This window comes from Monopterus albus, unplaced genomic scaffold (genome assembly GCF_001952655.1).
Source record: "Monopterus albus unplaced genomic scaffold, M_albus_1.0 scaffold38.1, whole genome shotgun sequence".
Classification (NCBI taxonomy): Eukaryota; Metazoa; Chordata; class Actinopteri; order Synbranchiformes; family Synbranchidae; genus Monopterus; species Monopterus albus.
In genome coordinates, this window is record NW_018127918.1 from 401,913 (window position 1) to 415,986 (window position 14,074).

Below are 14,074 nucleotides of genomic sequence, written 5' to 3' on the forward strand. Positions count from 1 at the left end.
AGCAACTTGAGCTCTGTGCAACGCTGAAGACTGAGCAATGAAATAATAGAATCAAGTTTCAGGAGGGTGTGTTGTAGGTTTGGCAGGACAGTCTGACCTATATATGTGTGTTCATCTACACTGATTTATTTACTATTTATTTACAAAGTCATTACATACAGTACATCCACAAATCTCCAGGATTCAGTTGGTCGCCCCATCACAGATGGTGAGTGAGATGTTTGATGGATACAAAGAGAGGCGGAGGGGGTGGACATCCAGAGCCAGTGTGTTTTCTTTAAAGAGGAGGCAACAGAAAAAAGCTCATAATAGCTGGTTTATAAACCTATATTTACAGATAAAAGCCATGGAAAAAGTGTCACAAGATGGAAAAGTAGACTGTCAAAATGGCATAAAAGCAAGTCTAAGCTATTATAATGCACAGCAGTAATAGCATTTTCATGTCTTAGTATGTTTACAGCCAGCAAAATATGATTTGCTTCTGTACCACATTACTGTATAGTATAATAGTCACAGTAATCTACAGCACTCAAATATGTGTATGAGGTCAAATTCTACATTTCACTTTTAGTCAAAAGACTAATTATTATGCCAATGACTGATCAAAATACAGTGACACAATGTGCCAATTCAAGAGGCAAAGTAATACTTTTTGAAATTAATTTGTATTCATATTGTTAATTAATGCAAAATGTCTGCTTTTAAGGTGAGGAAAAACTCTAGATATGGACCTCAAATAAGACCCCTGTGCTTGCACTTAGTGTAATTACCTACTAGTTTGGAAGGTGACACTTTTTCATAATCAAAATGTATGATTTAGTCAACATTACGGCAATAGACTTGACTTTATCTGTTGCTTGCTCTTTAAAGCTTCCACGCTGTTAAAATGTGGAGGACGTGAATAAACATAGGACTGAAAAGAGTAAAGGCAACTGAGGATGGAGGAGGCTAAACACACAGAGGATGAAGGACAGTGCTTGCTGTTTTCACTGCTCTAGAGCCATTACTTCCTCCCTTTTTTGCCCAACCAGCATCAGTTCTCTTCAGCAACACACTACTGTACATCACTCAAGCAAATACACAAAAAACACACTATTACAAATTTAAGACTTCAGATCACAGCAGGAGAACACCTGCCTCATTCAAAGACTGACAATAAAAGCAGCATTTAATAAACTATTCTTGACTTTCATCTTGCACTCTCCCCTACTAAAACTTCTCACAATAGGAGCAAATTGTACAATAGATTAGTGGTGATAAAGAAGAGACCAACATGTCATGGTAGTTATTGCTATCGCTGGATAAGACCATTTATCCACTGGAGGTGACAAAATGAGTGACGGGGCAAGAATTAATAGAGAATGGATAGCAGTAGCAGTTTTACTTTCAAAGAACAATTTAGGTGCCTACAGCAAGCAGGAGGGGTTGTGTATCCATGAGGGCTTCTAACGTTTCCACCATATCAGACAAAAGAAAAAGGGTCTTGCACACACGTATGGCTGTTCTAGTTGTCTACTATGCATTTTACATTGTAGAGTGATATACGTTTTCTTTGTAGAATCCCTCTCTGTATATTTCTATTCAGAAGTGAACTTCCATTACTGCACTTTGTTAAACACCCTGATGAAACTTAAGAGCTAGAAATGGTCTGGTGAAAAAAATATGGCTGAAAACCTTGATGACCTACAGATGCTACAAAACACATATATATGCACACACACACTCACAAAGCAGCAGAGAATTCCATAATTGCCTCAAAATATTAAGGGAGATACTGGAAAACAATCCAGTCTGCTAGGTCGTGAGTACAGCGGAGACAACACTCAGCACAATCCTGACCTTGCAGCTGTGCTTTGTAGACTTGCAAATTGATTTGAACAAGGGATGGCATAAAGTGACATGAATGGAGAAAGTGCTATGGAAAGAAAAATCAAAAAGTTAGGATTAAAACGCAGCCGCACATACAGCCGGGTCTGGAAAAAAAATCCACAGAAACTTAGATAAAATAATTTTTAAAAACCCTGTTTTTAAATATATATATAATATTTCAATACAATTATTCAGCTCTTCAATATACTGTATATACACACACACCACTGGGATGCTTTAAATAGAAATAAGTCCTAAATTGCAGAAATAAATGATGCTTTTCTGTAGTTTAAAACAGAGACAGAGAGAGAAAGAGGACTGACCGCCAAGATCTATAGCGTTGCTACTGGAGGCCTCAGAGTTAAGATGGGGACACTGGATGGTAAAACAAATTGAGATGAGGGGACTGAAGGGAGGTGGTGGAGATCGGCTGAAAACTGCAGGTTTACTAGGTCAAGGTCCCTGAAAACCAGATTGTACCAGGGGAAGGTTGGACCGGCCAGTCAGGTGTTGTGTCAGTTGCAACAGGAGGAGGATGTGAATCTGCTGGTGTCTGGATATTCTGGTCTGAAAGAGATAGAAAGAGTTGAGCATAATCAAGCTAGTAACCTCAGCACTTTGTGCCTTTCCCTGTTAACCGATTCCTCACACCTGTTCCCCATCAGCCCACTTTTACTTGTCCAGATTATAGCTTTTCTGCCATTTTTTGCCCTTATTTTACAGTGGGTTATACAGAGGCATATTGAAAACGGGGGAGACCTACAACAAATGTTGGGACTCTGACTCAAACTGCCAACACTGTGCACACAATGTACATATAGGGTGCTCCTCTGAAACCACCTATCCGGGCACGCCAGCTCTCCTTTCTTCATGTGGATTCTGCTGTTCTTTTCTCTACCTGCCAGTTTTTGACCTTCTACTTGTTTTTGGACTTTGTCTTTTGCCTGCCCACCAACTAGACAACGCCATTCATTTATTCCTGCATTGAATAAAGGTGAACTTTAACGCGAGACATCTGTGTCCGGCACTTTGAGCTGTGACAACATACATCTTTTCATTTTTGTAGACTTAACTAAATCATAGATTTAAAAGAATGTGTTTACACAGAGTGAATGAATACCAAATACCTCTCACCTGATGAGCAGCAGCATTCACAATCTGACACAACCTCAGTCCTCTAGAGCCACCATCCCTTTCACTGGGTCCTTCACTCTCATCTGACACGCACAAAAAAAAAAACAAAAAAAAAAACAGAAACGTTGTAGCTGAATGACAATTCACATTCTTATCCAAACATAGGTGTGTACGTCCTGTAGTCTGTCCTGAATCTGTGACATGTTTGTCACATATTAGGAAAAAATGAAGGCTTTTCAGAAAAGTGTCCGGCTCTGTAATTCCCAGTTTTTATGCTCACCTCATCCAGCTCCTTGCGTGTCTCTTCCTCCATGCGACGAATGTCTTCCATGTTCAAGTCAATCCACTTGTCAATCCAGCAGAACAGCTGACGGTGAAAATTGGTGAACAAACGCTTTTCTTGCTGAGGTACAACAAAGAAAAAGGCAGAGAGAGAAAGTTAAACTTGGACAAATCAAAATTTTAAGTGCAAATGATAATGTCTAGATAATTTGAATCAGCTATTTAATTCCCTTCTGCTTTGCCCTATTTATAGTGCAGGATTAATATATGCAGCATTATGAGTAGTAGAATACTTTGCCACTTTTACTGCAAAATGTGAGACTCTGTATGCAATATAGAACACTACGGCACAACAGTCCTTAACCCGCACCCCCCACCCCCCACCCCAGATGGCCTCAGAACTTAATGAAGTGGAAGTGTGTATCAGTCAAGGTAAACAAACCTTCTGAATGAAGTTCTCCACTTTATTTTGCAGGCCCCACCACTTGAATTTGACAGTGACCAGTTTGTAGGCACACATGTGTGGGCAGTCAGTCTTCTTAGGAAGTTCCTTCTGCAGGTGCACAAATATATATACAGTTACATTAAATCTGAAATAAATCAATATATAGTTTTTAATCAGTTGCATTTGCAGAAATACTTAGGTTCTGAAACCCCCATTCGGCCAACCATAAAGTTTCCAAAACATTTGAATTATTTGGCCTCATATTTTATAGCTTCAGATGCAGTTTTATTGTTCATGCATTTAATTTCCCCACATGAAGCCTTAAATGGTCTTTCAAAGCTTTTTCCATAGAGATGTATTTAATGCCGTATTTATTTACTCATTGGGCTAAAAGTTAAATTTTAACATGATGCATTTAAAAACAAAAGTAGCAGGAACAATTGCCAGTGTTTAGTGCAGTTCTGCTTTTAATTGTAAGAGGTAGTTCCCCACAGGCTGCTAAAAGCCACCATTTCCCAGAAAAACCGCAGTGTGCTCAAAATTAGCTGAAATGTTTGTCCTGTTCCCAGTATTTCAGCACTGACTAAACATCAGTTGCTAAGCAACAATCTGATTTTTTTTGCACATCAGTAATGAGTAGTAATGTGGTTGGAGGTCCGTGTTCACCACTCAGCAGCTCCGAACATTTACAAGATGCTATATACCTTCCAGTCTGGTCCTAGAGGTCCTCGTCCTGTCTTCACTGACTTAAACCTGCAAGGATCCTCCTCCGGCTTGTAGTCCTGGAGTGAGACCAGAGAATACAGAACAGACAAAGTAGATAGGACACAAGAAGATCTAGTCACTGTAATCCTCTCAGTAAGGATCTTGATAAACAAATTCACCTTCAGCTCCACTTGACTTCTGTCTGCAATATCAATATAAACTACATCCACCTTTTTCCAGGTTTCTGCATCCAAACCGTGTACCTGAAACAGAACCACAGAGTACAATTACACAGGCACAAGTGTCTGCAGAAGGGCCCACATACAGAGACGAGGTCACAAGGCTCAGGATACAACTGTTTTTGAAAGCTTGTGTGATTAAAAAAAAAATTATACATATTGTATAATTACATTATGGGGAATAAGTGGAGCCTTATTTGTGATTTTGCATGCATGAAAAAAATAGGTAATTTTTATGATATAAAGGAGCACAAGCCCCAATTGTACAGTAGGTGCCAATAATTAGGTCACTTTTTATATGTCCTAGACAAGACGTTCTGAGAAGTAAACAGAGTGAAGCTGTGGGAGATGTCAGACCCACACGGCAGTAGAGAAAATGAACAAAAACTAGTACCAAGTGGGAGATGCTGCACAATTTGAAATCTAGTATTAATAGCGTAGAATGAACCTGTGCCACGTGCATCTCCAAATAGACAAAAATGCTTTAAATAATTCCTGATGCTGCTTGTACACACATGTATACTGGTCCTCAGCTCATGCAGGTTTACATATGGTACCAATTACATTTTCAAGGTGTCCCGTGTCAGGTTTGTGCCATGTCTCAATCTTGATCAGGAAGTTATCTTTCATATACTCATTCTGCAGAGGAAATATAGAAATGCTGATTAAAGAAGAAACAGTAAATCTACATGATACAGTACATAAGCACGTTTAAGAAAAACATTTAGAATTGGTCAGTTTCCTGTTCTCACACACACACACACAGAATAATGGTGTCTGTCTGTGCCTGCTGCTGTGTCACTGAAACAAATCTAATTTCATTCTCAACTTTTAATTAATTTGTTTTCTGTATGAGTGTCAAGATTTGGTTTGTCAACATGCATTCAATTTATAAGCACAAAAAAGAAAATACTTACAGTAATAACTGCAGAGTCAGATGAAATAATGCAGAGCAAACAGAGAAACACAGTAATGCAGTTATGACCATATGAGAAATATAAAGACAGTACTTGACAAAATACAAAGAGGAATTGTTAAACGGTATCTGTTTGTGTAGGTTCAGGCTGTCCCTTCGTGTGACAGATGGTAGTCAGGCAGCTGGTAGTGTGTGTGATCTCAGCTTGAAAGGCTCGAATGATTGCATGGCTCTTCACACTGGACATACAGTAAATTATTCAACTAATCCTTCAAGGTGACAAACAGAAGTACCCAGCGAATAACAAGTGTTTCCATATCAGAATCTATATGGCCACTAAGCAATAAGTATTTTATTCACCCTTTTTTAGGATTAAAGTGCAGATGATTTTATTTAGCATCATCCAGTCAACAATGTCAACAGCAGTGATGGAAGCCCTGGGAAGCTGGTTTGATTCAACAAAGATCTCAAATAGGAAATACTGTATATCAAAACGTGGGTTTTCAATTACGCTGGGTATGTTGCAACAGTGAAGATAACATGAGTTTACAGCTCAGTAGATTAAATAGTAGTTTTGGAAGTTGGAACCCACTACTGGGACCTCTTCTGTGTCTATAAAGATTAGCGATGTTGCCGTTTATTGCAGACCGAATCTTAGTTGTGAGCTACCTGTGCGACAGTATGGGTATGCGTTCCAGGCTTTCTCATGGATGTTGAGAGCTGAAGCCGGAGCCAACATTCTAACGAATGACGGCACTTTACTGCAGAACAGAAGAGCAACAAAAGAACTAATTATTCAACCATCTAATTTGGCATATTAGACTGAAGTGAAAACATATATGGAAGTGACCACAACTTAGGGAAAATGAAAAGTAGTCTTCCTCAGGGAGCTTTCTGTGAGCCTCTTGCCCTTGTTTGCATTCAAGACAGTCTGAAAACTGCTTACCTCTGCAAATGGTAAATTTTGTGCGTGTACTGTCCCTTCTCTCCATCTTTCTCATAAGGCTCATTCTTTAGCACCTCTACTCCTTCTCCTCCACCCGTCTCATTCTTACTGGCTTCAGCCACCGAGTACAGCTGGCCGACCTGGTACTGGAGAACAAGAGGAGAAAAGTAGGTTTGACTGAATGTGTTTGAAGGAAGAACTACAGGTAGGAGTAGCTGTTTCCTTCACGTGTCCAATAATTAATGGGTTGTTGTCCAGAGGAGGAGTGAGCTTTCACAGTAGACATCCTTTTCTTTTTTTCTTAATAGTCACAACAAAGGGCCCAGTAGACAAGCCCTAATTCACTTTCAGGAAGTGTTTTGGATTTAAAAAGCAACCTGAAACTAAGCAATAAAAAAAAACTATAAGAAATAAACCAAAAACGGTCCAGTTTAAATGACATACTCATGTTCATCTGCTGTGGTGCTTGCAAGACAGGATAAATGTACAAATGTAGAAATAAACTGAATGCAACGGAAATGTAAAAGCCTTATACTAGGATTCTTATGAACATGTTTATAATGAAACTAGTTTAGCTTAATCCTCTAGCCTAGATTATTTATTGGTGCAAATGAGCTACAGCCTTCTCTCTAGTACAAAACTGATTGCTGACATGTTGTCTTAACCACTGCAGTTGTCATTTTACTCCATTAGGATACAAGAACATTTTTTCAGCTGGATATAAATTTTGCTGCAGTTTTGACTGTTTTTGCAATTACTGCAAGCAAATGTTTGTCCAAATGTTTTCTCTTACATCTATGAATTTGTCCAAAAAAAAAAAAGTTCTAGGAGCAGATGTCTTGACCAGCTAGAGGCCTTTAGACTGAAAGCCATTATAGCCATAGCTAACATATGCTGAACTGAGACCAAATGTATCCAGTGTTCCATGCACCAGCATCAACCACTTTGCTACCTTAGACTTTTAGGACAGCGATCAAGGCAAACATCAGTGAAAAGAACAGTCACTGTACAGTGCTCCTTTTAACCATGACCTTTTGTCTGCATTTAAAAGGTTACTCTTCTATAGCAATAAAAGGCATAAAAGAGAAGCCTGAATAACCTGTGCCAAACATGTTGAAATGACCCTCACATAATGGAAACCTTTTAGAAAGAAGCTAGTGACAAAGTCCCTGGATTCAATTAGAGGTGAGCAACAGAGAAGGTCAAACTTAAAAACTGGAGACCAAATCCCACAGATACTAATCCTAATTTGGAAACAAAGCCTCCTGGGTAAGTGCTGGACAAAGCTTACCTTGCAGGATGACTATACCTGAACATTTTACCTTCTCAAAAAATAAGCCAAAAAAAAAACAAAAAAAAAAAAACCTCCTGGCAAAAATTGACAGGAAATGTACTATCAAGACAATTCCTCCATCGAGCTTGAACAAGACTTCAGCTGATGAAACAAGTCTCGTTCAACCATTACAGCCCACAATGAAACCTTTATTCAGAGAGGTTAAGCCACAACCTTACTGAAGTGTAATTATATTGTGAATGGAATATAAATTCAATGATCAACTGAACTGTTTTGAATACCTGGTATTTGCAGGCAAAAATACTAAAAGCTGCTGCTTCAGACAGAAGATGAGGCTCTAGAGCCATGAGTCAAGTGCAGAGGGGGAACATACTATTCCCCAAAGGAGACATTACTTCAGCTTCAGGGTTTGTGACTCACATCTACAGTGGGTCAAAAAGTTCTAAGTACTTTGTCAGTCGTGATATGGCATGCTGACTGGGACATGACTTACAAGTCTGTTTAAGAAACCAGTTTCACTACATTTATAGATTTACACCAGATAACACATTACCCTTATTTGAAGCCATTTCAAATGTTTCCCTGTATACGTCAGGATTCAGGCTGGAGGAGGACATAAATGCAGACAGACTGATGTTTGTTAACTAGTCAAGTTTAATACAACTAGCACAACACAGGACAGATAAAATAAAAACAGCTCAACCTGACAAGAGCAACAAAACATTTAAAGAAAAATAAACAGCAACATCAGGGAGCAATACAATGAAACTGAAAACATATGTAATGAGAATAAACCAAAGGGAACAAGGAACACAAACCAAAAACCAAGAGCAGCAACCAAAGTACAAATCAACAAAGCCCATAAATGAGACACATCAGGGGAGAAGCCAAGAACTTACAGGAGGCAACATAACAGAAGATAATCACAATGATGCAGGTCAACAGGACCTTGATACAGTGCACAGATGAACCAGCAACCTACTGCAGGAAGTGAGGAAAATATATAGGCTGAGCCTTTAAGACAAAGAGCAACAGATGAAGGCAATGAGTAATAATCAAAGGTCAAAGTAAAGCTGAGGTAGGTCAGGTGACACGGACAGATAACCATTTCCAAATAAAAGTACAGAACAGGAAGTAGTCCCAAACCATGACAGTATATGCAAAAAATATATACATTTATATATTTAAATGAGGATTCTAATTTAGGCTGCAAATAGGTTGCCACGTCCTTAAGCATTCGCTGGTGCATTTCTACTTGAAACTGTTCAGTGGGTGTAAGAACAGATTAAATGCTTCATATATTTATTTGTCATTATTAAAGAGTATAAGACCAGTGTCGCTACAAACCTTAGATTACTCTCATGTAAGTGCAAACAATCCACAGCTATAAGGCAGAGGATGGGGGGGGGGGGGGACTCATTTAGAATGCAGGACTGAATAAAAGAGCAAACTGCAAAGGAAATGAGGATAAACAGGGGACTGAGGGACACAGAGAGAAAGAGGATGAGGACATTGTGTTCTGACTGTTCTGATTCAACAGTCTGTCTGATTGGAACCCTTTTTAATTTGATGTATGTTGATCAGAGCTGCAAAATATCTAGATAAGTTCCCAAGGTGACCACTGCTGCATTTTTTCTATGCACTGAGCGGGTATAGTGAAAATATAAAAAGTCTTATATCCAAAAAAGTGAACCAAAGAATCTCATAACAAAAGCTGAGCACTGAGCCACTTTAGCAAACACACACAAAGAAAAATTGTTAAATAAAACTTACCTCTTCTACAGAGATAGGAAGAATCACTCGACTGGAAGAGAAGAAAATAGAAGCAGAGTTACTCAAAAAGCCATAAAGTAACAATGAAACCAACTCATTGCTCTTCCTGAACTCTGCCTGTTGTACTAGTTCCTTTTGAAACACAGTGCTTTAAATTAATTAACACTTGCTATAGAATGTCCTGCAATGTGTCTCTCTAAGTCAGGGGTGGCCAATCCTGGTCCTCAAGGGCCGCTGCCCTGCTTGTTTTCCAACGACCCCTGTCCTACCTGCTGCTGATTACCTGGATGATGTGTATTCAGTCAATCAGACCCCTGGTCTAAGTGATTGGGCTACTTCAGTCCAATTACACTGAACTTTTCAAGTTTCTCTGAGCTGCTGCATGAATGAAGAGTCCATTTGTTTTCACTGTACTTGCTCAGCATAATGATTCACCTCCCGCTAGCAAATATCCCTGAACATTGTATTACTGGATTCATAATTGCCATTATAATCTGACATTCATCATGTTTTAATTTGGTAGTAATGAACTTTCTCTTTAAACTGAATGAGCCCGGAGAAATCCTGTGGGTGATACACTGACAACATGAACCAACATCTTTAATTATTCACTTCAATACGTCATAACGCTCTCAGAAGAGTTGTTAGCTGAGCTGGAGTAAACTAACAGGAATATGTGATGATAAACGGTGATCATCAACCCAAATGGGGAGCACAGACAAGAACTTTTCAAGCTCCTTCTTTTAGAGGAATTTCACCTTTTACAGAGCAAAGGGTAAACTGCCTTGATGTTTTTGCAAAGTACGTGGCAAGGCTACTTTTGTATTGTCTGGCATGATACATTATCCTTTGTTAACAATAAACATAGAAATATAATATGAATTCCAAACTGGGCAAAAATGAAACAGCATGAAATTCGTTTATTTCATTTTCAAACACTGAGTCATCAGGAGAAAATAAATGATGACTTTTTTTGCTATTATGAGGAGAAAATGAGAATACGCCTCAGTGAAGCGGGTAAACAGCCGAGATCAAATGCAGGAACTGAGATGTGACAACTTGCTTTCAGGTCATTCATTAGAGCAGTTCTTCAAAAAATGTTTAATAGTTTCCATAAGTGTTTTATATGAAGAGTAACTATGTTTCTCATTTACCATTTTCTAAGGCTACAGACACTGCTCTGCCCATTGCTAACCTGTTAGCCGTGTGCTAACTTACCACACTTCATCCTGATGATTTTTGTGTTATCTGTTTATACGGATATTTCTACTGTACCTTTTAGACATGAAACTCAGGTCTGTACTCACATTATTGTTTTCTGTTACTATCTATCATTTCAAAGTTTCTATAGTTACAAAAAATATTTTTGTAAGTCAGGTGAACACTAGCACCGTCAGGTGGGTAGAAACTAAGTCATTATGTGGCCAACAATGGTTTTTACTGGATCCCTCCTACAAATGCAAGTAATTAAATTAAGAAGGTATAAGATGTAAGATGGTGTTGAAACAGCATATGTGCACAGTACATGAGACTTGGACAAATAAAGCTTTAAAAAGTATTATTCCTATAGAGTACCAATAGCATTTTGTGATTCTTGTGCTGTTTTGCCTTTTGCCATATTTTGTTTGTCTCAAATGGTTTTCTGTTTCACCACAAAAGTGTGTTTGGAAATGGGGCTGGCAAACAAATAAACACATAAGTTGCACTCCACCAACAAAATGATGGCATCCGTGCCAGCAGTCTTTCTGAATAAGCCAACGACGAATTGGTTTCGTGCACAGTTTGGCTGGGTGGCAGGAGGCCCAGTAAAACAACTACAGTGACGTACAACTACAAGTACAGCATGTTACCCTCCAGTTGTCAGTGTTGTGAACATCAAGGTGGACAAGGAAACAAACCCTTTTGCTGTTTGATTCACTTTAATTTGCATATATGAATACTCTGTAGTACATTTTACTCATTCATACTCACAGTATATCAGTGAGAAATCATGTTTCACTTTTTAGGTAACTTTCTTAAAGAGAGTAGGTGGTAATGAAAGGTAATGTGTTCATCCACAGTTTAAAATAGACACAACATTTAAATAGTAGAATAGGCTTAAGTAAAATAAGGACTAAAGTCATCTCAATGCTCTATTCTCTGAAAATCTCCTCGGTCTCAACAGGAATATCAAGTGTTGATTCAGAAGGCAAACACCCTCTTCTCTCCTGCCTTGCTCATCCTCTATGTCTTCTCATCTTCTCCTTTTCTCACTCTGTCTTCTTCTTTCACTGCTGTTCATTCTCTTCATCACTGTGGTACAAGATTGCTGTGCACCTGCCAAAGCTCATGGACGTGCAGAAAAAGTGGATTGTGAGTGATTTAGCTCACTGGTTCAGGTGAGCAATACTGAGTAAAAAAAAACTCACTGCACTACAGTAAAACATGGATGATTTCATCATTTCTTGACCGTCATGAGGGAATCTTCATGTGCGTTTGCATGTGCAAGCCTGTTCGTGTGCCCATGTGTTCACAGCGTGTAAGTGCATTTGGCATTTAATCGTGACTGATTTAATTAATTTCCAGGCAGACTGCTGAGACCCATACTCTCCCTAATCACTTCAGATCTTTAGCAATGCCATCACTCTGATCCTGAGCTTTTTTGTGGACCATTTATTGAATAAATATCCATGGTGAGAAATCAAGACAGCAATCAACAAAGTCAGACTGTGATCTATATAGAATTTTCAAGTTCAGTGTTATTTTTAGCTGGAAGCTGCCAGTAGCTGGCATTTCATCCAGTTTAACCTAGAATGTATTTATAATTGAAAAGGGGGGCAAAAATATATATTTCAAACATAGACAAGAGGGTGAAAAATCCTCTGAAAATATACTGCAACACTAAAAGCGTAAAGGAAACCAGACTGATGACTTTTCACACTCCTTGAGGTAAAATGAATCTAGTGGACTGGTGTACACACTGACACTAGTTAAAAACATAAAAATGATGGAACCACCATTCAAAGTGACAACCATGCCTAATATTTGATTTTTAAAATCCCAAGGCCAGTATTATCATTGGCCTTACCCTTCTAACCACCAGCTGCCTGTGAGTAGGCCTCACTGAGTTATCCTTACAGCACTGTGGCCTGCCAAAGCTTAAAACCCCCAGATCATTCAGATCTTTCCCTTTGCACATGCGAAGCCAGTTTGCAGTATATACCATCCCGTCTCTTCGCCCTGTCAAATTCTCAGAAATGTTTGAATGATGCGCCAAAACCTCGCAGTTTTTCTTTTTTTTTGCATTTTCGCATCCCTTCTTTCCTCGAGGTCCCTCCACACTTCACTATCTCAATTCCTCTGGAGGTAAATGCCAAAATGCTTCATCAGTCGTTTCACCTTCAATGTGCATCAGTAACATGGTCTCAGCGGCTTAAAGGAATGGGCTCTGGCGCGGCGCGGCGCGGCGCGGCGCGGCGCTGCTTGCACCAGCCATGTCTCCCTCAGCACCGTCACTCCTCTCGAGCATCCGTCATTTTAGCACCAGAGCAAAGGGTATTATATTATTCGCCACAGTGAAGCCTCTCAATTTCGCGTGAAGGCTCGTAATGCAAAATGTGAAGGGCACAGCCATGTTTATGCTGCTGATGCAACCACAGCCGCCCCTTTATTATCACTCAGTTTATTCAGTGAACACTTCAGAGTGATGGAGTGTCGCACGCATGAAAAATGATGACGGACACGGAGTCAAGCAGATACGGGATGTCGACATCACTCTGGCCGCCCTCTTGTAATTCCACTCTCGGGCGACCGGCCACAATGTCAGCGCTGCGAAACCAGAAAGATAAACGCGCACACATTCCGCTCTCTCTCTCATGCACACACTCATGCACACACAGCTACTTACAACTCCTTTATGAGCATTTTTGGCGGTGCAGTAGCTATATCCCAGAGGAGAGCAGCTCAATACAGGTCCAGATACAGGGTCGATCCCTCCCTCCGCTAGTCTCTTCTTTCGCTGCTTGCTTCTCTCCCACCTCTCCCCCTCTATGTCATTCTACCTCCACAGCCGCTTGTCTCCTTCAGGTTCACTTCCTGAACGGGGCCGCGGCGCGGCGTTGCTGTTGCGCACAGAGCAACGAGGCCTGTGCAGAGCAGACTACTCACAGAAAACGACGGTACACCAGGGGTGCTGTGTGGTTGTGGTACTGAGCCATCCAGTTGTATACATTTACAGCAAAGCGCGTTTTTACAGCCTAATAAAGAAATATAAATCTACATGAACAACTTAGCCATTTAAACTGTGGATTAATACAACTAATAATAATAATGAATAGGCATACTAACTTTATTTAGCCAGAAAAGAACCTCACTGGAACACAAAATCAGGCTGCGAAGACAACAGCACCAGAACAAATTAAACTAAAGATCAGGATAAACAGCAGGCTATATTGTGCAGGGTACAAAATAACAACGCTGCTGCTGTGGAACA

General features: G+C 39.7%; 1 protein-coding gene across 2 annotated transcripts; it reads right to left on the reverse strand.

The window, feature by feature from the left end:
• Window positions 1-6: 6 nt before the first annotated feature.
• On the reverse strand, window positions 7-14,069 carry pitpnab (phosphatidylinositol transfer protein, alpha b). 2 transcript variants are annotated; one of them, XM_020598387.1, is made up of 13 exons: window positions 13,930-14,069; window positions 13,490-13,838; window positions 9,604-9,634; window positions 6,537-6,682; window positions 6,260-6,351; window positions 5,592-5,599; window positions 5,239-5,313; window positions 4,615-4,698; window positions 4,435-4,512; window positions 3,728-3,838; window positions 3,284-3,406; window positions 3,004-3,086; window positions 7-2,436 (listed from the first exon to the last, which is right to left on the reverse strand). In XM_020598387.1, the coding sequence occupies exons 2-12, from the start codon at window positions 13,504-13,506 to the stop codon at window positions 3,039-3,041; spliced, it is 813 nt and encodes a 270-aa protein (XP_020454043.1). In that variant the 5' UTR covers window positions 13,507-13,838; window positions 13,930-14,069; the 3' UTR covers window positions 7-2,436; window positions 3,004-3,038. The 2 variants fall into 2 exon arrangements, with proteins under 2 accessions (XP_020454043.1, XP_020454042.1); XM_020598386.1 differs by having other exon boundaries at window positions 13,490-14,069.
• Window positions 14,070-14,074: the final 5 nt, after the last annotated feature.